Source organism: Mustela lutreola, chromosome 1 (genome assembly GCF_030435805.1).
Source record: "Mustela lutreola isolate mMusLut2 chromosome 1, mMusLut2.pri, whole genome shotgun sequence".
Classification (NCBI taxonomy): domain Eukaryota; kingdom Metazoa; phylum Chordata; class Mammalia; order Carnivora; family Mustelidae; genus Mustela; species Mustela lutreola.
Window position 1 is genome coordinate 262,242,516 of NC_081290.1, and position 25,944 is coordinate 262,268,459.

The following is a 25,944-nucleotide window of genomic DNA, read 5'->3' on the forward strand; positions in this document are numbered from 1 at the left end:
GGCCTCTAGCCTCGGAGAGGCACAGACGCCGCAGGAGTTCGGAGGCGTGGCCAACATGACAGGAGGCGGGGCCCGGGAGGGTCTTGCTGACGGGTCCATCAGGCTGTGCTGCGGACAGCCCGTGACAAGGCCGGGAAGATGGCGGCCTCCTGGAGGCTAGGCTGTGACCCTCGGGTGCTGCGCTACCTCTTGGCCTTCGGCGGGTGCCGAAGACTAGAGCTGGTGAAGGGCGCTTCCGGGTGGTCTGTCGGGCGCGGAGCTAGTTGGAGATGGCTTCACAGTACGCAGCGGCTGCGGGGTGAGTGGTCGGGGTCGCTCAGCTTCTCTGTGTAGCTGAGTAATGGGCCTGGGCCACGGGCTTTTTGATTCAGGGCCCATCTGGGTCTGAAGGTGCCCGGGGCTCTCTGTTCCTGAGACCTTTTCTTGGGGAGGGGGCCGCCGACATGGCCTAGTGCATGCCGCGGAGGGTTTTCTTGGGAGCTGGAAGAACCTGACTCCGTTCCTGGGCCCCTGGTTGGTATGGCTTCTCTGTGACCTTGCCTTGGAATTTGGGTTATTTGTGACGCGCAGAGACAGGTCCTAAACGCTTTTCTTCAGGCCACTTCTCAGTTATATCTCAGGTTCCCCTAGAGCTGTCAAGCTTCCCAAGGTTGCTGAAATTCAAATGTCTCTGGTAGCAGTTCGTATTCATTCTCTGGGCCCATCTCTATGGGGAGGTCTTTTCTTCCAGGCCCCTCGGGTTGCCCCGCGCCACGACTCCCAGAAGACTTAATCTGTAAATACCTACGGCATCACAGTCTTGGGGTACAAGAATATTTTAAGCAAAATATGCGCCTAAAAGAGTGGCAATTTAGGAGGGGAATCATACCAAGAAGTTATTAGAAAAAAATTGGCGTTAAGTAATGACATTAACACTGTTCATACAATTCTTTTAGTATTTAACAGGATGCAATAGAGTATGCCAGGCATTGTTTTTCTTTACGGGGGCGGAGGGGGATATGGCTAACATTATGTGTGTGTGTAATGTATTACCTGCCAGTCATCCTGGCACTCCACAGTATGAAACGAGGTGCAGTAGGCAGTGCTTAAATATTCAGAGCTACCTGAGACTCAGAAAAAAAAGTAGGTTACGAAGAATCACAAGATGAGTGCCCTGAGATTTTAAGATTTGGTGAGAACCAAATCTTTAATGAGAGCAATTTATTTGTTTCTTCAGCTTAATATTTAATAAAATACCTCTAGGAGTAGTAGTATTTTAGCTGTGTATAGAATTCCCTGTTTTCCCTTTCCTCATTTTGTTAAAGATTAAACTTAACTATAGCCCCCAGATATTCCATCTGGGGTGGAGCTCAGCCATCTTCATTTTACAAACTACCTTTGGTGAATCGTGATGTTTTATGTTAGTGTTTGATGGGCTGCACTTTGACACTCACTACCTTCAAAAATCATGAAGCAGTAAAAGCTCAGTGTTGGAAATAATTTAGGAAGAGTGTTGGTTTTTTTTTTTTTTCAAATTCTTATTTAAATTTTAGCTAGTTAACATACAGTGTAATACTGGTTTCAGGAGTAGAATTCAGTGATTCATCACTTACATATAACACTCAGTGCTCATCATAACAATTGTCCTTAACACCTGTCACCCACTGAGCCTGTCCCCCACCCATCTCCTTCCATTAACCCTTAGTTTGTTTTCTATGGGTTAGAGTCAATTATGGTTAGTTTCCCTCTCTCTTTTTTTTCCTTCCTGTGTATTCATCTGTTTTAATTCTTAAATTCCACATATGAATGAAATAATATAGAACTTATCTTTCTTTTACTGATTTATTTCACTTATCATAATATACTCTAGCTCCATCCACATTGTTGGAAATGGCAAGATTTCTTTCTTTTTGATGGCTAATATTCCATAGTGTATATATACCACGTCTTCTTTATCTATTCATCAGTCATTGGACATTTGGGCTCTTTACATATTTTGGCTATTGTGGATATTGCCGCTATAAACATCAGTATGCATGTATCCCTTAAAATCTGTATTTTTGTATCCCTTGGGTAAGTACATAGTAGTGCAATTGCTGGGTAATAGGGTAGTTCTATTTTTAACTTTTTGAGGAACCTCCATATTGTTTTCCAGAGTGGCTGCACCAGCTTGCATTAGGAAGAATGTTCTTAACCTTGTTTGTAAACCAGATTCTTTAGAGAATCTTTGAAAGCTTTGGACCTACTCTAAAGAAAAAGGTACAAATAAGTGCATGCAGTTTCATGGGTTTTCTTTTTTCTTTTCTGCCTCTTACAGTTCTCCTATATTTATTTTTTAAACATTTTTAAATTTAAATTCAATTAATTAGCATGCAGTGTATTACTGGTTTCAGAGGTACAGACCTGTGATTCATCAGTCTTAATATAATACCCAGTGCTTATTATATCACATGCCCTCCTTAATGTCCATCGCCCAGTTACCCCATTTGTCCATTCCCCTTCCCTCCAGGAGCCCTCAGTTTATTTTCTACCATTAAGGGTCTCTTATGATATGTCCCTCTCTAGTCTCATTTTGTTTTATTTTTTCCTCTCTTCCCCTGTGATGCTCTGTTTTGTTTTTTAAATGGCACACATCAGTGAAATCAGATGATAATTGTTTTTCTCTGATTGACTTATTTTGCTTAGCATCATACCCTCTAGTTCCATCCATGTCATTGCCATTGCAAATGGCAAGATTTCAGGGGTTTTTTGATGGCTGCATAATATTCGTGTGTGTGTGTATGTATACACACCATATCTTCTTTACCATTCATCTATTGATGGACATCTGGTCTCTTTCTATAGTTGGCTATTGTGGACATCGCTGCTATAGTCATTGGAATGCAGGTGCCTCTTTAGATCACTACATTTGTATCTTTGGGGTAAATACCCAATAGTGCGATTACTGGCTTATAGGGTAGCTCTATTTTCAGCTTTTTGAGGAACCTCCATACTGTTTTCCAGAGTGGCTACACCAGTTTGCATTCCCACCAACAGTATAGGAGGGTTCCCCTTTCTTCGCATCGTTACCAACATCTGTCATTTCCTGACTTGTTAATTTTATACATTTTGACTGGGTTGAGGTGGTATTTCACTATGGTTTTGATTTGTTGTTTCCCTGATGCCAAGTGTTGTTAAGCAGTTTTTCATGGGTCTGTTGGCCACTTGGATGTCTCCTTTGGAGAACTGTCTGCTCATGTTTTCTGTCCATTTCTTGATTGGTTTATTTGTTCTTTGGTTGTTGAATTTGGCAAGCTCTTTATAGATTTTGGATACTAGCCCTTTATCTGATATGTCATTTGCAAATATCTTCTCTTAGGGTTTTCTTTAGACCCCATTTAAGGACTCCTGCCTCTGGAAACTCACTTAGACAATCCTCATCTGAAGCAGCATGACATTTTACCCAGTCCACTGTGTACCATGAGCAACATGTCTAACTCAGCCCGAACGTCATCCATAAGAGAGAGAACACTATATCCCAAGAAAGCCGTCTTAGTTTCCTAGTTCCTCCTCCTTTCATGTATAAGGATCCTGGTGATTACATTGGTCCCACCAAGATTCTTTCCCCATCTCAAGGCCAACTCTTCAGCAATCTTCTCTCCTCCTTCAACCTTAATTTCTCCTTGCCATGTAACATAACATATTCACAGGTTCTGGATATTGGGATGTGGGACATCGATGGGGGAAAGAAGGTGGGAGAGAGGCAAGGGTATTATTCTGCTACCCCAGTAGCTAACTGCTATTTGGGTAGCTTTAAGTTATTAGGAAATCTTGGGGTGTATTTTTTTCCCCTAATACTGAGCCCAAATTTGTCTCCTGACTTTTAACATATAGATTTTTTTTGTTTTGCCATGGTGAATGCACGTGGCAGTCCTTGAACTATTTATTTTACAAAGCATGAATTACATGGTATTGCCTCATTTTTCACTGAGCTTGGTAGAAATTATAATTTCATAAAACGAAGCAACTATTTGGTAATATATAGACTATATGAATTAAGTACACTTCCTGAGTAATTTCCACACTCCTACATCAACCAGGATCTTAAAGTCTGTCCATGGAAGTCACACTTGGAGTTTTGGTTTCCTTAAGTGGTGTTTGTTGGCAGCATTTTTATGAGTAATGACCTATGCCATGTGCTTAGCACTGTCTATGAATTGGGAAGTGGACCCTCGTCAGCCATCTCACATCTGTCAGCATCATGATCTTGCCCTTCCCAGCCTCCAGGGCTGTGAAAAAATAAATGTTGCTTGTAAGCCACCAGTCCCAGATATTTTGTTATAGCAGTCTGAAGGCACTGAGACACCAAGCAGTGGGGTCCTTTACTCAGAGCATATGTTCACAAGAAAGGCATACAAGTGAACAAAATTTGGTCCCTTCCAGCAGGAAAGAAGTTGGGGGAGTGGGTTTGAGTATAACAAGTAGCATCGATCACTTACTATGTACCATGTACCCTTCTCAGCACTTGACATGACTTACCTCATCGAGTCCTCACAGCAGTTAATGCTGTGCTCTGGGGATAGAATGATTTCAGCCCAGCTCTGCCTGACACCAAAGCCTGTTTCCGTAACCACAGCCTACCTCAGTGTCTGTGGTGGCTTGGCCTTAGCCATCAGCAGAGCAGTGCCTGTGCGCTGAAGCTGTGTTTACCAGGTGTGTATTCTGTGTGAACACCTGTCCTTTTTTTTTTTTTAAATAAAGTGAGACATATTTTAGTAATAGCTACACTGTGAAATAGTATTTCAGCAATAGTCCTGATAATCATACGGTTTAACAGTTACAAGTCTAGACTGTATAAAGGGTGGCAGAACCATTTAAGAGTTAAGAGTGTATGTTAATGTTCTCCCATCTCTAAGTTTCTAATTGATAATTGATGTACAGTTGATCTTTGAACAACATGGGGATTAGAGGAATTGACCTCTCCATATACAGTTGAAAATCCATGTATGTTTTTTGACTGCCCCAACTTAGGTATTAATAGCCCACTGTTGACAAAAGCCTTACCAATAACATAAACAGTGGATGAACACATATTTTGTATGTTATATGTATTATATACTATATTCTTATATATGTAATTTTTTCTTTAAATGTTTCGGTATTTGGGCACCTGGTTGGCTCAGTTGGTTAAGCGACTGCCTCCGGATCAGGTCGTGATCCTAGACACCAGAGACAGAGTCCTGCATCAGGCTCCCTGCTCGGCAGGGAGTCTGCTTCTCCCGCTGACCTCTCTCCTCTGATGCTCTCTCTCATTCTCTCTCTTTCTCTCAAATAAATAAATAAAATATTATTTAAAAAATGTTTTGGTATTTCTATCTACATGATTTATCTGTGAGTTTTTTCAAATTTTTGCAAATCTCCAAAAAATTTCCCAGTATACTTATTTTTTAAAAACCTGTGTATAAGTGGGCCTACAGAATTCAAACTCAAGGGTTTCCTGTACTCTGTTCAAGGGTCACCTATACTCTTAAGTGTTTCTCCTTGTCTCTGGCTTCATTTCATTTGCCTTTTACAGTAAAATGCATAAATGCCCAAACTTACACATGTGTTCCTTTTTTTGCGAGACTCATGTGAGTGGTGATTTCTTTTTGTCCTGTTCCAAGATTGCAAAATAAATGGATTCAAGTAGAATTTTAATTTTATGATTTAATTGCAAGACCAGTGTTGCAAGCTGAAACCGCTTGTGTGGTGTTTGGTTTTTCTTGCTCAGAGGAGGTAGTTCTGCAGCCACAGACTGACTACCTACAGTTCTGGCCAGCTTCCTTACAGATGCACCATTGGATACTACATGTATGAAAGAATCAGCAAAGCCCTTAAACAAAATGGGGGCAATGGTGATTTGATTTAATTTAATTTAATTTAATTTTAGTACTTGGTAGGCAGTACATTTACTATAGCTAGTGATCTGCTCAATACTTTGCTGCAATCAAGGGTATTCTTGTATTACATGAAAAATTTTAGGGGAGAATTAAGGTTGACGTATTTATAATTCAGGAGAGCTTCCTTGGGAATCTCCTAGTCTTGGTTTTTAGGGGGGTGCAAATCTATTTGAAAAATGATAAAGCTCTACCACTTTTTGAGACAAATGTGTACATTCAAAATTTTCTGTGTGGTTCCTGGAAGCCCATGGATCTCCCTATAATTTATCTATGAACACTACCTAGTCTCCAGCCCATTTCCATAAACAAGTCTGTCATTTCCTGTAGAGAATGGTGCTACTTTGCAAGGATATTTGCCCTCTCGGAAAACAAGAAATATATGTTTTTTATAGGGGTTCCCATTAGAAACAAATGGCTAGAGAATACCTTTATTTATAGAAAGCCAGTAAATTTGGAAATCTGGATTCATACTATTCAAATGGGGGGACCTTCCCTGTGGTTTGAAATTTTTCTCATTACTTGAGTGCCAGCCTCCTAAATCTTTATGTAGGGTCCTGGCAGGGAATAGATAGCGATCTAAAAATGGCTGATTTGAGGAGAGTTTACTAAACGATTTCTGTGAATTCAGAGTTTAGAGATGGTGCTATACTAAGGGGCTGTTTAGAGTGAGATGCTCTCCCCACTCCTTAGCATGGAGAGAGCAGTTGCCACACTAGAAAGGATGGAGCCTCAGAGGAGGATCCCTGAGGGGAGGATCTGTGGTGGACGTGCAGTCCTTCAGTTAAAGGATCCAACCAGCCTACCTGACCCCGTAGGGAGGGAGTTGGGGAAATAAATACCCTGACCTTGCTCTCCTTTCTCCCTTCATCTCCTGCTTATCCTGTCCATTGGCTGAACCCAGGCAGAAGCCTGTGCCCAGGGAAGCCTAATGAAACACACAATGGTATGGGCAAAGCTGACGAGTAGATCTAGAGGGGCGAATGGGAGATCTCTCCTGTGCCCTCTGACTGACCCCTCCCTGTCAGTCATCACACTTTACACTTCAGGTGAACACTGAGACTACCAAGTACTGTAGTGTTTATAAATATGGTGGTTCTCGTGCTATGAGGGAGGAAAAGAACAAGTATAGTTGTTAGACTTGGAAGAAGTCAAGTGTAGTTTCCCTGGATTGTGGTCCAAGGCCAGGGCCAGGCTCAAGGGGGTAAGCACAGGGTCTATATAACTGACCTGATGTTCCTATTTTTGTATAGGCATTTTACAGCTGAATAGAAACCAAATCTATGTAGTTTATAGGGCTCTTGGGGCACTTTTTATAGGAAGAAAGATTTTCTTTTTGGAGCTGTGGCATCTAATTTTCATTTTTGTTATTTCACTTGTACTCATGATTAGAGTCATCCCTGACTCCTGACTTTCGTATGGCACTTCCAGTCTATCAGAAATTCCTGTTGGCTCTAGCTTTTGTATGTAATCTGGCCACTCCTCGCCAGCCAGCCTGGTCCAGGCTACCACTACCTCTATTCTAAATTATTGCAGGAGTGTCCCAGGACATAGCCCTACCATCACCCTTGGTTCAGTACAGACTGTTCTCCATACAGCTTTGCGGGCTGCTTCCTTTCCTCCTTCCTTCCTTTCTTTCTTTCTAGATTTTATTTATTTGACAGAAAGAACGCACAAGCAGGCAAAGCTGCAGAGAGAGTGGGAGAAGCAGGTTCCCCACTGAGCAGGGAACCCAGTGTGGGGCTCCATCCTGGGACCCTGGGATCATGTCCTGAGCTGAAGGCAGATGCTTAACGACTGAGCCACTCAGGTGCCCCCAACCTTTTTTCAAAGTAGGCTTCACGCTGGGCCTACTCATGATCTGAGAACTCATGACCCTAAGTTCAAAATCTGAGCTGAGATCAAGAGTTGGATGCTTAACCAGCTGAGCCACCTAGGCGCCCCCAGAGTTCTTTTAAATTATAAATCAGATCATGTCAGCTCTCTGCTGAAAATCTCCAGCTCTTCTCTTTAAACTCAGAATGAGGTCTAAAGTCCTGACCCTAGTATACAAGGCCCTATCTTCAGAAATGCCACTCATTTCTTTCTACCACTGCTAGAATGAAGGCCAAACATTTGGACGATCTAATGGAAGATTCTGGGTGCCTTTTCAGTCTCTCACGTCAAATGGTCTAAATAGATAAAGGAGAATAGGTAACAAATTCATGGGTAGCTTCACTTTGTACTTAAAATTCTATTATTTTAAATTTTCTGCAACATTTGTAGTTGCTACCATCTCCAAACATATGCAGTTTTAATGTTTTTTCTGTAAATGATACAAATTTATGAACATAAGCCGTTTATGTGGAACTGTAACCAAGCTGTTTTTAACTGTGGTTATTTCTCTTACTCAGAATTTTTTTCAGGGTTTTCCATTGCTGTTTAAATAACATCAAACCCATTAATGAGGTATTAAAGTTAAGTTACAATAGTACTGTAAGGTACTGTAGACAATCACAAGGTGATAGTCCCAACATGCTTTTTTTAATTCACATGCTTATTTTTCATTTTCATTATATTTTGCACTCCAGCCAAACTAAGCTGTAATTCCCACCTTCTTTGCAAATGATGTTCCCCTCATCTGAAATATCTGCTCATTCCTTCACCTTTTCTTCTTTGCCTGGCATACATTTTTTTAAGTTAGAAAAATTGTGGTAAAAATATGTAAAATTCACCATTTTAATTATTTTTGTGCATTCAGTTCCATGGCATTAAATACATCTACATTGTTGTGAAACCATCACCACCATCCATGTCTAGAACTTTCTCATCATCCCAAACTGAAATCCCGTGTTCCTTGATACATCCCCTTTCCCCTCGCTCCCCAGCCCCAGGCGACCACCATTTACTTTCTGTCGCTGTGAGTTTGCCTGTTCTGAGTATCTCACAAGGGCAGAATCCTACAACATTGGTCTTTTTGTGTTTAGCTTATTTCACTTAGCGTAATGGCTCAGGTTTCGTCTGTTTCCTTGCAGGTATTCAAATTTCATTCATTTTTAGGGCTGAGTCATGTTTTAGTGTATGTCTCTACCACATTTTGTTTATCCATTCATCTGTTGTTGGACGCTGGGGTTGCTTCCACCTTTTGGCTAAAGTGAATGATGCTGCTATGAACATGGGTGTACAGATATGTTCCAGCTCCTGCTTTCCCTTCTTCCGGATGTATACCCAGACATAGGAGGCCTGGATGAAATGGTAATCGTGTGTTTAATTCTTTGAGGAATCATTTTATTTTCCCTAGCAGCCACACCATTTTACTTTCCCACCAGCAATGCACAATGATTCCAATTTCCTCATCTTGCCAACACTTGTTTTCTTGGTTTTTGATAATAGCCATTCTAATGCGTATGAAGTCAACTGGTACTAGATCCCCTAGTACTTAGGTATGTATCTAGACTGCCCAATTAAACCATAATCCTTTTGAGGTCAAGATTCTGGTCTTGTATTGGTCCAGGGCCAGGATAACATGAGCTCAAGAGGCACTTACTGAGGGCCTAATTGGCTCATTACCTTTTGGTAGAGAATGTTATGGGCAGCACCACTGAAAATAAAACATTTGCTGCTGATTTTAATGAGAGTTTGGTTTTCAGATGTGCACTTCAGTTAAAATAGAGGTCAAGAATTAGTAGACTGTAACTGTGAGAACAAAGGCCAGATTAGGTAAAGGAGAGAGTAGAAAGGAAACCTTCACCTTTAGGCCGGGGATGTGAAAGCAACTGTCATTCCATCTTCTGTTACTTGAGGAAGGAGGTGTAAGGCAGGATATTGTGATACATCTAGCCAATTCTGGATGTCTGCAGAGTCCTCCCTGTTAAGCATTTCTATGCTACCTATTAGTAATAACTAGCGAATGTTTTTGAGACTGACTTTTCGCCTCACTATAAAGACTTTGTATGTGTTAATCTCCTTTAATCCTTACAAAGTCTGTATTTTATGGAAGAGGTGACTGAGGCACAGAGTAGTTGAGTGACATATTAAGTAGTGGATCTGTAATTGAACCTAGGCAGTTTGGTTCCAGTGCCTGTTCTCTGAATCACCATGGTATGCTGCTGCTTACTAGGACTTTTATAAAATTAACGAATCATTTTCTTAAATAATAAAATATTTACCTTAACACAGTAATAGATGCATATAATTTAAATAGTCAAAGAGTACTAAGAGGTTTATAGCAATGCAGTGGATCTCTCCCTACTTCTTTCTAATAAGCACTGATAATGCTTATCAGTGGTGCTTATTATTAACTTGGTGCTTATAAGAAAGAAGATGGGGAAGCACTGATAATAAGCATTATTATAATAATATAATATTATAAGCATTATATATATTATAATAAGCATTATTATAATAAGCATTATCAGTGCTTCCCCATCTTCTTTCTTATAAGCACCAAGCTTCGTCTCTTAGCTTCATTCCAGCATGTGCTCATCTCCCTATTTCTGTTTTACATACTACCTTTGGATGAGTGCTGGACAGGGCCATCCCCTAGGCTTTTGTTCCGCCAATGTAATTATTTTTGCAATTCTTGGTTAAATCCATATTCAGTATTTACACCCAATAAATGTTATATACAACTCGGTATTGTCTCAAATTATGATTGTTACCTTTCTTACTTTTTTCTTTTCCTGACATTATTGCCTTTTAAATTTTTACTCTAGTTTCCTCTGTCACTATTGCTGATTCATCCCACGCCATCTCATAGCTTCTCAGCGTGACTTTATTGTCAGTCATATCAGATAATTTCTCAGTTAATTTATTTTTTGCAGTTTCTGCATGCCTCCAGATGTGTAAGTTGAACCTCCATTTTAAAGGTCTTTTACTTTCTTCAGAGAAACAGTCTCCAGTGTCCCAGTGTTCTGTTGAAGGAGGGTGAGCTGTTACCTAGCACTGGACTGGAGGAGGGGGTGGAGGGGATCCACATATCTGCATCTCAAATAGCATTCACCCAAAGGCCCACCCCCATTCCCCAGTTCCAAAGATTCTCAGGACTGCCAGTTCCTGGGCGTTTGGGGGATTCTGTTGTATGAACAGGTGATTAGCCTGGCCTTCCCCACTTCTGGCTTAGGATTCAGCTTTCTAGAATCTCTTCAGTCAATTAGTACTCATCCGTTTACTTTCCTACTTTCAAAGTTGTATGCTGTTATTCCTTCCTTTCTGTCCTTGTGGGTTTGTATCTAAAAATAACAAAAAACAACACTACCTTTTTTTTTTTTTTTTTCCCTTATGTTAGATTAGTATTGGGCAGGGAGTAAGATTGAATAAACTTAACGGGAGAAAACTGCTAAAATGTAGATTATAAGAACCAAAAGAAATAAAAAGCGCTTATGCAATATCACCAACCAGAGAACCAGTTCTGCCATTTTGGAGTATATCCTCTCAGTCTGTGTGTGTGTACAAGCTAAGCAGGTAGGAAATGGGTTATGCCATACATAGTGTTTGTGGGCCATCTTTTACCATGGCAAGACCTGTAAATGCTGTTTTTACAAGTTATTCATGCATCTTCTGTTGTCCTTTGGCCTTTTCAGTTTATTCTTACACTGGTAGTACACCAAAGTCACTGTTTGAATAAAGATGATATATAGGGCAAGCACTCATTTTTTTAAAAATTTGCTTTAGCCTCCTTTATTCAAAGCTCAGTGTTAATACTGTTTTGTGCCCTGGTGTTGATTTTTAAATTACCTGTACTTCTTCATTGTGCTTTATTTCATCCAGCCTGCAGATGGCAGAATTGTTTTATTTTTAACAGGTATTTTAAAGGCTAATTATATTTAATGAGTTCCTGCATTGGAAAGAGAGGTGATTAAATGAGCAGCATCTCTCCCTATTAGAGAAGAAGCAAATTAATGTGAAGAACAGGGAGGCACACTAAGAAAGTATTGGATAATTTACTTCCTCACTTGGTCTATCATCACGATTTTTTATGTATTTGCATAATGGTACTATAAATGGACTAGAGCCTGATGCTGAAGCGTTATCATATGTAAACTGCTATGTTTCCTTAATTTCCTCAGGCACAGTAATGGAACTCAGATCTGCTTCATATTAACCACAAAGCAATTTGGTCTGCTTTTATATTTTAAGAGTTTGCATATATTGTTGTTGTTGTTTTAATCTGGAGATCTCTTTGAAGTGATGTATAGAACATTAGTTTAAAGGTTTGATATAATCAATTTTATGTGAAGTATGAGTTTTGTTCTTAGCATAAAAGAAGTTCTTTAAGGAACAAGAAGTAGAATTAGATTAGTATACCACATTTAAAGTTGAAGACAGAATTATTCTGCAGAAAGATTAGAAGAGCAGATTTGAAGACATGCAGGAATTGCTTAGAGAAGCTTATAAAATTCAGTGATTGGTAAATTGCTTGTGTGCTTGATAGGACAAGTAAAACAACAATACACTAAGCAAAAAATTTTAATTTATTGTGTCATTCTGTCGAAGGAAAAAAAAAGATTAGGACAGTTCTAGTGATTTTTGAGACTCCACTTTTAAAAATCATATTTTAAATATAAACTGGAAATGTACATTGCTGTAGTCATCTTAAAACTTTTTACATATGTTTTTAACTGCACAAGTACAGACTTCATAAGCAATTAGCTATAATTTGTTAGTTTGCTAGAAAGGAGTAAAAGGCTAAGACTAAAATAACTACCAAAGAGTTAAAGTCTAACTAAAATTTGGGTGTTTTTTTGAGTATTTGTTGAAATAACTGGTATTACCCATGGAGAAGAAAACACATTTCCTTTATTCTTATTCATAACTGTGCCCAGTTATTTGTAGGAAATACAGTTGGTGCTCATTTCACGGCCTCCTTGACTTGACAGGAAGAAGGTCGTGGGATGCACTGCTTACTGGAATGAAAAGGGAAGCTATATTTAGTTTCTCTAATGAAATTAAAAATATTAAGTATAGGCCAAAATTCCAAGAAGTCTAGAAAAAAGCCCAAACTATCTGAATAGAATTGACAACAGCCATAAAGGGCAGATATTAATAATGTGCAGCCTGTCATTCAAAGCCGATATGATTGTATACTTGTTTTCCACTGGAAAAATACATTTGAAAAGATATATATAATGTTCCAGTCAAAGGAGAATATACTAGAATGAAATATGTACCATTATGAGTAAATTGATGTTTATGTTTTGAGGTGATTTTCTGGTATTAAGGGTAGATTGGCTGGATTAATCAGAAAATACATTGCACGCTTTATTTCTGTAGTAAACTAGTGTAATCAATCAGGAGGTACTACCAAACAAGAGAGATGTCCAAAATGTCTTTCTTTGGTTTTTGTCACCTTCTTTTCAGAGTCCAAATGGTGATCTATTACAGAATTTTTCTATTTTATGGTCGTAATTCAGAGAAGAAATTTCAATTCATCCTTGAGGGGTGGCTGCATGGAGAATGATTATGTTCTTTTTATTTTTAAAATATGAAAATTTTTGAGTTTGTGATATGGTAATTTGGAAAATAATACTTAATAAATACAAAAGTTTCATAATATAGTCCTTAATGTCAGGAATAATGGTAATGTGAATGTCTCATAGGTGAGAGATAATAAGAGATAGAATCATAAAATAAATATGAATTCTATCTTGGCAATTGGAACCAAGGTATAAAAATACTGAGGGGAGATTTTGTTTTGGAAACTTGATTTAGTGTTTGTCAGAAATTTGAATCTGGACGTAGAATCACTGAAGTCCATTTATTTTGTTGCTTTGAAATGGAACTCTATTTGATATAAATTTCATATGTATGTGATTATGAAATAGTCTGTCTCATAATACCAGCCTTGAGCTGTTTGAAGGAAGCAATATATTGGGCCTTTTTTGGAAGCTGTGTTTTTCAAGAAGAGGCTGACCTCTTACCATGGTGCTATTAGAAGGTAAATTTTTTATTTGCTTTTTTTTAAAACCCCATTTGTCACTGTGAACTTAAAAAAATTAAAACTGGAGGCTTAGACTCGCCAAACATTTTGAAGGCAACTGTTTTTTTTTTTTTTTTTTTTTTTTTTTTTTTTTTTTTTTTTTTTTTTTTTTTTAATTTTTTATTTTTTATAAACATATATTTTTTATATACATATATTTTTATCCCCAGGTCTGTGAATCACCAGGTTTACACACTTCACAGCACTCACCAAATCACATACCCTCCCCAATGTCCATAATCCCACCCCCTTCTCCCCAACCCCCTCCCCCCGGCAACCCTCAGTTTGTTTTGTGAGATTAAGAGTCACTTATGGTTTGTCTCCCTCCCAATCCCATCTTGTTTCATTTATTCTTCTACCCACTTAAGCCTCCATGTTGCATCACCACTTCCTCATATCAGGGAGATCATATGATAGTTGTCTTTCTCTGCTTGACTTATTTCGCTAAGCATGATACGCTCTAGTTCCATCCATGTTGTTGCAAATGGCAAGATTTCATTTCTTTTGATGGCTGCATAGTATTCCATTGTGTATATATACCACATCTTCTTGATCCATTCATCTGTTGATGGACATCTAGGTTCTTTCCATAGTTTGGCTATTGTGGACATTGCTGCTATAAACATTCGGGTGCATGTGTCCCTTTGGATCACTACATTTGTATCTTTAGGGTAAATACCCAATAGTGCAATTGCTGGGTCATAGGGCAGTTCTATTTTCAACATTTTGAGGAACCTCCATGCTGTTTTCCAGAGTGGCTGCACCAGCTTGCATTCCCACCAACAGTGTAGGAGGGTTCCCCTTTCTCCGCATCCTCGCCAGCATCTGTCATTTCCTGACTTGTTGATTTTAGCCATTCTGACTGGTGTGAGGTGATATCTCATTGTGGTTTTGATTTGTATTTCCCTGATGCCGAGTGATATGGAGCACTTTTTCATGTGTCTGTTCGCCATCTGGATGTCTTCTTTGCAGAAATGTCTGTTCATGTCTTCTGCCCATTTCTTGATTGGATTATTTGTTCTTTGGGTGTTGAGTTTGCTAAGTTCTTTATAGATTCTGGACACTAGTCCTTTATCTGATATGTCGTTTGCAAATATCTTCTCCCATTCTGTCAGTTGTCTTTTGATTTTGTTAACTGTTTCCTTTGCTGTGCAAAAGCTTTTGATCTTGATGAAATCCCAGTAGTTCATTTTTTCCCTTGCTTCCCTTGCCTTTTGCGTTGTTCCTAGGAAGATGTTGCTGCGGCAGAGGTCGAAGAGGTTGCTGCCCGTGTTCTCCTCAAGGATTTTGATGGATTCCTTTCGTACATTGAGGTCCTTCATCCATTTTGAGTCTATTTTTGTGTGTGGTGTAAGGAAATGGTCCAATTTCATTTTTCTGCATGTGGCTGTCCAATTTTCCCAGCACCATTTATTGAAAAGGCTGTCTTTTTTCCATTGGACATTCTTTCCTGCTTTGTCGAAGATTAGTTGACCATAGAGTTGAGGGTCTATTTCTGGGCTCTCTATTCTGTTCCATTGATCTATGTGTCTGTTTTTGTGCCAGTACCATGCTGTCTTGATGATGACAGCTTTGTAATAGAGCTTGAAGTCCGGAATTGTGATGCCACCAACGTTGGCTTTCTTTTTCAATATCCCTTTGGCTATTCGAGGTCTTTTCTGGTTCCATATAAATTTTAGAATTATTTGTTCCATTTCTTTGAAAAAGATGGATGGTACTTTGATAGGAATTGCATTAAATGTGTAGATTGCTTTAGGTAGCATAGACATTTTCACAATATTTATTCTTCCAATCCAGGAGCATGGAACATTTTTCCATTTCTTTGTGTCTTCCTCAATTTCTTTCATGAGTACTTTATAGTTTTCTGAGTATAGATTCTGTGTCTCTTTGGTTAGGTTTATTCCTAGGTATCTTATGGTTTTGGATGCAATTGTAAATGGGATTGACTCCTTAATATCTCTTTCTTCTGTCTTGCTGTTGGTGTAGAGAAATGCAACTGATTTCTGTGCATTGATTTTATATCCTGACACTTTACTGAATTCCTGTATAAGTTCTAGCAGTTTTGGAGTGGAGTCTTTTGGGTTTTCCACATATAGTATCATATCATCTGCGAAGAGTGATAATTTGACTTCTTCTTTGCCGATTTGGATGCCTTTAATTTCCTTTTGTTGTCTGATTGCTGAGGCTAGGACCTCTAGTACGATGTTGAATAGCAGTGGTGATAATGGACATCCCTGCCGTGTTCCTGACCTTAGCGGAAAAGCTTTCAGTTTTTCTCCATTGAGAATGATATTTGCGGTGGGTTTTTCATAGATGGCTTTGATGATATTGAGGTATGTGCCCTCTATCCCTACACTTTGAAGAGTTTTGATCAGGAAGGGATGTTGTACTTTGTCAAATGCTTTTTCAGCATCTATTGAGAGTATCATATGGTTCTTGTTCTTACTTTTATTGATGTGTTGTATCACATTGACTGATTTGCGGATGTTGAACCAACCTTGCAGCCCTGGAATAAATCCCACTTGGTCGTGGTGAATAATCTTTTTAATGTACTGTTGAATCCGATTGGCTAGTATTTTGTTGAGTATTTTCGCATCTGTGTTCATCAAGGATATCGGTCTATAGCTCTCTTTTTTGGTGGGATCCTTGTCTGGTTTTGGGATCAAGGTGATGCTGGCCTCATAAAATGAGTTTGGAAGTTTTCCTTCCATTTCTATTTTTTGGAACAGTTTCAGGAGAATAGGAATTAGTTCTTCTTTAAATGTTTGGTAGAATTCCCCCGGGAAGCCGTCTGGCCCTGGGCTTTTGTTTGTTTGGAGATTTTTAATGACTGTTTCAATCTCCTTACTGGTTATGGGTCTGTTCAGGCTTTCTATTTCTTCATGGTTCAGTTGTGGTAGTTTATATGTTTCTAGGAATGCATCCATTTCTTCCAGATTGTCAAATTTATTGCCGTAGAGTTGCTCATAGTATGTTCTTATAATAGTTTGTATTTCCTTGGTGTTAGTTGTGATCTCTCCTCTTTCATTCATGATTTTATTTATTTGGGTCCTTTCTCTTTTCTTTTTGATAAGTCGGGCCAGGGGTTTATCAATTTTATTAATTCTTTCAAAGAACCAGCTCCTAGTTTCGTTGATTTGTTCTATTGTTTTTTTGGTTTCTATTTCATTGATTTCTGCTCTGATCTTTATGATTTCTCTTCTCCTGCTGGGCTTAGGGTTTCTTTCTTGTTCTTTCTCCAGCTCCTTTAGGTGTAGGGTTAGGTTGTGTACCTGAGACCTTTCTTGTTTCTTGAGAAAGGCTTGTACCGCTATATATTTTCCTCTCAGGACTGCCTTTGTTGTGTCCCACAGATTTTGAACCGTTGTATTTTCATTATCATTTGTTTCCATGATTTTTTTCAATTCTTCTTTAATTTCCCGGTTGACCCATTCATTCTTTAGAAGGATACTGTTTAGTCTCCATGTATTTGGGTTCTTTCCAAACTTCCTTTTGTGGTTGAGTTCTAGCTTTAGAGCATTGTGGTCTGAAAATATGCAGGGAATGATCCCAATCTTTTGATACCGGTTGAGTCCTGATTTAGGACCGAGGATGTGATCTATTCTGGAGAATGTTCCATGTGCACTAGAGAAGAATGTGTATTCTGTTGCTTTGGGATGAAATATTCTGAATATATCTGTGATGTCCATCTGGTCCAGTGTGTCATTTAAGGCCTTTATTTCCTTGCTGATCTTTTGCTTGGATGATCTGTCCATTTCAGTGAGGGGAATATTAAAGTCCCCTACTATTATTGTATTGTTGTTTATGTGTTTCTTTGATTTTGTTATTAATTGGTTTATATAGTTGGCTGCTCCCACGTTGGGGGCATAGATATTTAAAATTGTTAAATCTTCTTGTTGGACAGACCCTTTGAGTATGATATAGTGTCCTTCCTCATCTCTTATTACAGTCTTTGGCTTAAAATCTAATTGATCTGATATAAGGATTGCCACTCCTGCTTTCTTCTGATGTCCATTAGCATGGTAAATTCTTTTCCACCCCCTCACTTTAAATCTGGAGGTGTCTTCGGGCTTAAAATGTGTTTCTTGGAGGCAACATATAGATGGGTTTTGTTTTTTTATCCATTCTGATACCCTGTGTCTTTTGACAGGGGCATTTAGCCCATTCACATTCAGGGTAACTATTGAGAGATATGAATTTAGTGCCATTGTATTGCCTGTAAGGTGACTGTTACTGTATATGGTCTCTGTTCCTTTCTGATCTACCACTTGTAGGCTCTCTCTTTGCTTAGAGGACCCCTTTCAATATTTCCTGTAGAGCTGGTTTGGTATTTGCAAATTCTTTCAGTTGTTGTTTGTCCTGGAAGCTTTTAATCTCTCCTTCTATTTTCAATGATAGCCTAGCTGGATATAGTATTCTTGGCTGCATGTTTTTCTCGTTTAGTGCTCTGAAAATATCATGCCAGCTCTTTCTGGCCTGCCAGGTCTCTGTGGATAAGTCAGCTGCCAATCTAATATTTTTACCATTGTATGTTACAGACTTCTTTTCCCGGGCTGCTTTCAGGATTTTCTCTTTGTCATTGAGACTTGTAAATTTTACTATTATGTGACGGGGTGTGGGCCTATTCTTATTTATTTTGAGGGGCATTCTCTGAACCTCCTGAATTTTGATGCTTGTTCCCTTTGCCATATTGGGGAAATTCTCCCCAATAATTCTCTCCAGTATACCTTCTGCTCCCCTCTCACTTTCTTCTTCTTCTGGAATCCCAATTATTCTAATGTTGTTTCGTCTTATGGTGTCACTTATTTCTCGAATTCTCCCCTCATGGTCCAGTAGCTGTTTGTCCCTCTTTTGATCAGCTTCTTTATTCTCTGTCATTTGGTCTTCTATATCACTAATTCTTTCTTCTGCCTCATTTATCCTAGCAGTGAGAGCCTCCATTTTTGATTGCACCTCATTAATAGCTTTTTTGATTTCAACTTGGTTAGATTTTAGTTCTTTTATTTCTCCAGAAAGGGCTTTTATATCTCTCGAGAGGGTTTCTCTAATATCTTCCATGCCTTTTTCGAGCCCGGCTAGAACCTTGAGAATTGTCATTCTGAACTCTAGATCTGACATATTACCGATGTCTGTATTGATTAGGTCCCTAGCCTTCGGTACTGCCTCTTGTTCTTTTTTTTGTGGTGAATTTTTACGTCTTGTCATTTTGTCCAGATAAGAGTAAATGAAGGGGCAAGTAAAATACTAAAAGGGTGGCAACAACCCCAGGAAAATATGCTTTAGCCAAATTGTAAGAGATCCAAAATCGTGAGTGGGGAGAAAGGGGATAAAAAGAGGTTCAAAAAGGAAGAAAGAAAAAAGAAAAAAAAAAAAAGAAAAGAATTTTTTTTTAAAAAAGAAAACACCTAAGAAAAATGTAAAAAAAAATATATATATATTAGATAAACTAGTAAAAAATCGTTAAAAAAGAAAAAGGTAACAGTTAAAAAAAAAAAAAAATTTACCCGAAGGCGAGAAAAAAAAAAAAAAAAAAAAATGAAAAAGAAAAAATTAAATTAACTGCAAGACTAAAAAAAATCACAGGAAAAAAGCCATGAGTTCCGTGCTTGGCTTTCTCCTCCTCTGGAATTCTGCTGCTCTCCTTGGTATTGAAACCGCACTCCTTGGTAGGTGAACTTGGTCTCGGCTGGATTTCTTGTTGATCTTCTGGGGGAGGGGCCTGTTGTAGTGATTCTCAAGTGTCTTTGCCCCAGGCGGAATTACACCGCCCTCACCCGGGGCCGGGGTGAGTAATCCGCTCGGGTTTGCTTTCAGGAGCTTTTGTTCCCTGAGCGCTTTCCGTAGAGTTCCAGAGGACGGGAATACAAATGGCGGCCTCCTGGTCTCCGGCCCGGAGGAGCCGAGAGCCCAGGGCCCCACTCCTCAGTGCGCCCTCAGAGAACAGCGCCCAGTTACTCCCGTCTGCCTGACCTCCGGCCGCGCTCCGAGCTCACCGAGCCTGCGACCGGTTCAAGGTAACACGGAGCTGCGAGCTTACTGTCGGCTCTGTCTCTGTAGCCGGCTTTCCCGTTCCAATACCCGCAAGCTCTGCGACACTCAGACACCCCCGATCCTTCTGTGACCCTGCGGGACCTGAGGCCACGCTGACCCCGCGTGGGCTTCGCCCCGGTTTAGCCTCTGGAGCGATGTCCCTCCGCGGAACAGACTTTTAAAAGTCCTGATTTTGTGCACGGTTGCTCCGCCGCTTGCCGGGAGCCGGCCCCTCCCCCCGGGGTCTATCTTCCCGTCGCTTTGGATTCACTTCTCCGCCGGTCCTACCTTTCAGAAAGTGGTTGTTTTTCTGTTTCCAGAATTGCTGTTCTTCTTCTCTTCGATCTGCCGATGGATTTTCAGGTGTTTGCAATCTTTAGATAAGCTATCTAGCTGATCTCCGGCTAGCTGAAGCAGTCTCAGCTTGCTACTTCTCCGCCATCTTGACTCCTCCGGGTTCAAGGCAACTGTTTTTATTTGTTTTCTACATCAAGCCATGAGAAAATGAAAGAGGCATGTGCAATGTAATGTAAGGGATAAGAAAGCTTATTTTATTGTTTTTAAATAGGGTTAGTTTATTAGCTTCAAGCACTTGGAATTAAGCATAGGCTTCTTACAGTTCAGATTTGGAGATGTATCACTAATATTGTTTGCCTTAACATTTGCTAATGTTAAGTTTGCCTTGTGTGTGTTGTGTTTTCTCTAAGTGCATGTCCCTGAATTCTAATTCACTTAAAAATCTGATACTCTGGTGTGTTCTATAGACGGCACTGCGCTAAGGTCAGGTGTAGTAGTTTGCATTCTTTTCCCATTCAGTGTCTTAATGTGTCTATTTTAGTCCACGAGGACTTATTTTACTAAAGAAAAAAATGTGCAGATGTTTTTAAGCTGTATTACATTCATGGTTTGAATCTTAACTAGACGGAGCTGGGAAATTAAATGAAACTGTGGCGGTAAGAGTTTTAGAGAGATGCAGTACACAGGAGTTGATGACCTGTGTTTGCCAGTATCTTCTGTGATAAATGTGTTTTAACAATAAATCACATTTTAATAACAAATACATGTGTTAGTAATAATACATTAATAATATATAATAAATAAGGATTTATCAGGAATTAGGATAGTCAGTTGTGGCTGTTTTTCCTCCCTTATTTTCAAGATATAATGCACTTAATGATTACCTGCTTTCTTCTACATTCAAAATATTCAGTATCAGTAGTAAAAATGGCTTTTTGATACAGGGATTTTTTTAAGCCCAAGGTAGGGAAAGGGCTTGTTGGGAAATTTGACCTAAGATATGTTCACATGGATTTGAGATGTCTGATTTGCTGTGTTTGGATTTCTGGGTGAGTAGACTATGAATAACCAGTGATTAATTGATGATCTGTGTTTGTAAGGATCATCAATTAATGATGAAAAGTATCTGTGCAGTATAGTCGAGTATAGCCTTGAGGGTTAGGCAGGAGGAATTCAAATCCCTTAAGCAGTGGTTTGTAGTTGTCTCGTGGATGAAATGGATGTGTTGACTTAGAGTTTAGTTTGGGCCCCACCATGGTTGGGGTATTAGGAGTGAAAAATTCTGCTTTTCTGTCCTTTTTTGAGTTTGGTACCTATTGAGAGAAAGGCTAAAAAGTCAGCTGGAGATCAAAGTACCAGTTTCAGTGTGGTGGTTTTATTGGATTAGAGGATGTGACTTCTATCTGTGGCTGTTTGCAAGTTGTGTTTTCCAGTTTAACCGCATATTGAGACTTTGGGCTTTTGTTTGAGGAGTGTTCCTGTGTATAAAGCAAACACACATACCTGAATTGCTCCTCACACCCGGTGGGCCCTTATGGCCTGAAGAGAGGTAGGCCTGCTATCTGCCTTTGAAAGGCAGGGCCAATTACACCTTGCACAGAAAAGAGTTGAAGGGGAGATGCACGTTCCTCACGGCAGGCAATTCTCTCTCTCTCTCTCTTTTTATTTATTACTTATTTTTTTGAAGATTTTATTTATTTATTTGGCAGACAAAGATCACAAAGGGCAGAGAGGCAGGCGGAGAGAGAGGAGGAAGCAGGCTCCTCGCTGAGCAGAGAGCCCGATGCAGGGCTCAATCCCAGGACTCTGGGATCATAACCTGAGCCAAAGGCAGAGGCTTTAACCCATTGAGTCACCCAGGTGCCCCGATGTTTTTTTTTTTTTTTTAAAGATTTAATCTATTTACCTGAGAGAGCGAGAGAGAGTGAGCAAGCTAGGGAGAGCGAGCGTGCTCAGGTGGGAGGTTAGGGACAGAGGGAGAAGCAGACTCCCCCGCTGAACAGGGATTCCCAGGATCCAGGGATCATGATCTGAGTTGAAGGCTGACACTTTACTGAGGCACCCCAGTGCATAATTCTTAAGAGAAAATGAGGAAGGGGCTGAGGCAGGTGTGTGTGCTTGGTGGAGAGAGAAGATAGAAGTTTCTCTCCAAATGCTTCCGAGACGAAACTCCTTTACCATGAAGCTGTAAGAACTCTGTGCTTGAAGTCACAGTAAATTAGTTCATTTTCCTGAAAGAAATATTTAACCTCCTTTAACATTAGTGTTCAGATCCCTTGTTTTAAATCCTAAAATGTCAATGGATAAAAAGAAACCCTATCCTGTACTTTTTCACATTTGAAATGTATTAGATGTGCTTTTATAGTGTTTTGCTTTTTGGGGTCAGAGAGTGAATGATCTGAGAGGATAGGTTCTGTGGAAGGTTTCAGGGAATGTAATTTCTTACCATGGCTACTGCTAGGAGTTGGTATATGCTATTAACTGCTTTATAGGATTTGAATTTTCATATACATGAATATATATTCAATATATTCATATATACCCATTCATATATATATGTGAATATATATATTCATATAGGATTATGTTAATGTACCAGCTGGATGCTCCTTGAGTATGGTCCTGGACACTGGATGACTATTGGGAAGCACATCTGGACAAATACAGAATAGTGTGTCCTTTTTGATATCCAAGGAGAAAGTAGCTTTGTTTCCCTGAGGGGTCACCCTAGTTTCAGTCTACCTTTTTGGATCCCTAATTGAAATGTATGGAACAGTCTGAGATTAATTTAACCATGCAGGTTCACTTTCCTGGTCCTCTTTGACAAAGCGAATCTTTTCTTTTCATGCTTACCAGCAAGAACCTTTGATTCTTGAATAGTGTAATAGTAGAGGAAAATAAAAAATATAATCAATTTCTTTTTTTTTTTTTTAAGATTTTATTTATTTATTTGACATATCACAAGTAGGCAGGCAAAGAGAGAGAGGGAAGCAGGCAACCTGCTGAACAGAGAGCCGATGCAGGGCTCGATCCCAGGACCCTGAGATCATGACCCGAGCCAAATGCAGTGGCTTTTACCTACTGAGCCACCCAAACACCCCTATAATCAATTTCTTAAAGTCTAATTTGATTACTTTGTTGTAGGTTATCAGAACCCTAGTATTTTTCTTTTCTTTCTTATTTGTTTTTTCCTTTGGTCATTTTACTTGTATTTTTTTATAGTGATGAACATGAAGGAGGTGAAACATAAATTAGCTTTTTTTTTTTTTTTAAATCTTGCATGCATCTGGCTTGAAAATATACATGACTGGGGAACTATGAAAAAGGAATTGAAAGTATTCCAATAAGAGTTTTATGTTGTTAAAAAAATGACAGCTTTATGTTTCCATACTGTTTACTAGACACTTAGTTTGACCACTTGAGAGTCTTTTAGGTTTTAGAGTATTTTCTTTCTCAAATTGAGTTTGATTTTAGCATATTTGAACTTTTCATTGATGCCTCATGAGTTGCATTATTTTTTTGTGGCTAATCTTTCCTTTTTCATTTTCAGCTGATCCCATTAAGATACTGATGCCGTCGCTCTCTCCTACAATGGAAGAAGGAAACATTGTGAAATGGCTGAAAAAGGAAGGTGAGCAAGTACACTACTAATGCCCTGTGTTATTCCGTTGTCTGGGGTTCTTTTCTAATCAGCTGTATTATACAACACATGAAATAAATCACATCCTCCGCTTGTTATTTTAAGTTTGCTCAAATAAACTTTTCCCATGGTAATATATAATATAGAGAAGGTTTTCTGGGTTCAACCTATTATCTTTTCATAAGCAGAGAATGGTTAAATATTTTGAGACATGTTTTTCTGAATTTTAGTTTTTATACTTAGTTTTTAGTGTCAACATCATAAATTTGTTGATCCCCTTAAGTTAATTTGTGATTTTATGACAATGCTATCTGTGTGTTTGTGTGTGTGTGTGTGTGTTTCCTGAAGCTAAGCAAGATAATTATAAATTTCATTGGCAAGAACAAATAAGAATAATAGAGAAAACTCTCAAGAGCAGTAGAGAAGGATTCTAGCCCTCCTAGATTGTGAAATGTATTACTATGCCTCCATCATACAGAGGGACAAAGGAATGATTAATGTGAAGCCATCTGGAGAAGGAGACTTTGTATTTCTGGTTGATGCTTTCTCCCCACCCACCACCTCTGGTCATTGCCACATGTGGCAGTAGAGTAACCTTCCCCGGTACAGGTATTGACTGGGGCAGCTTCCTTCCACACTTGATGTAGCTGTGTTTCCCTCTGCTTTACTCATTCTGCAACATGTTTAACTTTTGTGGAGGAAAGAGGTTGTTAGATATGCAGAGAAATGGACCATGTGAGTTCCCACAGCCGTTTTCAAGCTTCAGCTTGAAAAATGATGAATTAAGTGTTAAAAACTGAAAGAGGAAAGCTTAGTATGACGTGACTTGGGATGCCATATCTGATTCCAGAGACTAGCCCTGGCAAGGACTTGTATGTGACTTGGTGGACACAGATGTTATCCAGGCAAATTCTGGTATTGAGTGGTCCAGTCTAGCACTTATAAAATAACATTGAGAGAGTTTAGGCAGTGGACGAGAATTCAGTCTGACAGTTATCCTCTGATTCCAGGAGATAGAGCCATTCATGGTTTCACTTTTGCCAATGATGAGAGATATGGGGATTGGGAAGAAGGCTACAAGTATTTACTTCTGAACCGTAGCCAAATAAGCTTGAGAGTTTACGAGGAGGCCTCAGTTCTTTGAGGGAGATTGGGGTGCTAGGTAACACAGCAAGATAGGTTACAAAATGGACCTCACAGCAGGAACTTGGGACTAGGGATTAGACCAATATGGAGGTTAGGAGGTGTGGTACAGTGAGGCTGTGTAGATGACTATGACTGGTTCTTGCTATGTTAGATACCACATCTGGTTGGAAACACTACTTAATTCTGTTGCTCAGTGGGGAATGTCTTGATAGTCTTCTTTTCCTTTTATGACTAGCATGTAATTGGAACACACCCAGCAACACAGTTAGTGGTTGATCAGTAAATATATTGGCAGGGGAAGAATAAGCCAAAAGCAGGAAATGTGACAGGGATCTAAGCTTTGGAGATGAGGTACTATTTGACCTGGCCCTTGTAGGGTTGTTTTTTTTTTTTTTTTTTTTTTTTAAATAAGAAGGTGTGAAAGGCCATCCTGGGTCATGTTAACATTTTGGCAAAGTGTTGGAAGTGAGGTATCATGACATATGTTTTGGCAATAGTAAGTAGTTCAGGCTGCATTAAGGGCATAGTGTGTGTGATGTCATATTGATTATAGGAAGGATATTAAATACTAGTCATCAGTTTGTCAGTTTGTGAAGGTCTTTATCCTAAAACCAAGATATAGCCACACTCATGGTTATTTTATAGGAAGTGATTTCTATGTGCTTTTTTGAGCCTTGTTTGTGGCATTACACAGAATGGAGAGGCCCTAACGGCAATCTAGTGTCAAGAGCAAACTCTAAGTCATTTAATCGCCCCCTTTTCCCACTCACATTGGAAAGGTCCCTGAGGACTTTCAGTCACTATGACCATCTAAGCAATGGGGTAAGGCTTCTGCTCACTACTAAATAGAAAATTATAAAGCAAATTTCTTAATGGTAGGTGGTGCTTAAAATACAAGAAAGGGGAATCATCAAACGCTAGCAGCAACCCACAGTGGTGAGTAGGAATAGAAGCCATGTGCCCCGTGGTGACCGGAAGTG

The 25,944-nt window shown here is 39.3% G+C and overlaps 1 protein-coding gene across 2 annotated transcripts in view; it reads left to right on the forward strand.

The window, feature by feature from the left end:
* Nucleotides 1-25,944, forward strand: part of PDHX (pyruvate dehydrogenase complex component X) — an 82,343-nt gene that overhangs the window by 299 nt on the left and 56,100 nt on the right. Inside the window, exons 1-2 of one of the 2 annotated variants that reach the window (XM_059139572.1) lie at nt 71-298; nt 23,729-23,809. In XM_059139572.1, the coding sequence (XP_058995555.1) occupies nt 139-298; nt 23,729-23,809 (241 nt within the window). In that variant the 5' untranslated portion in view covers nt 71-138. Of the gene's footprint in view, nt 1-70; nt 299-23,728; nt 23,810-25,944 lie in introns of those variants that run through there. The other variant, XM_059139581.1, reaches the window with a different exon arrangement.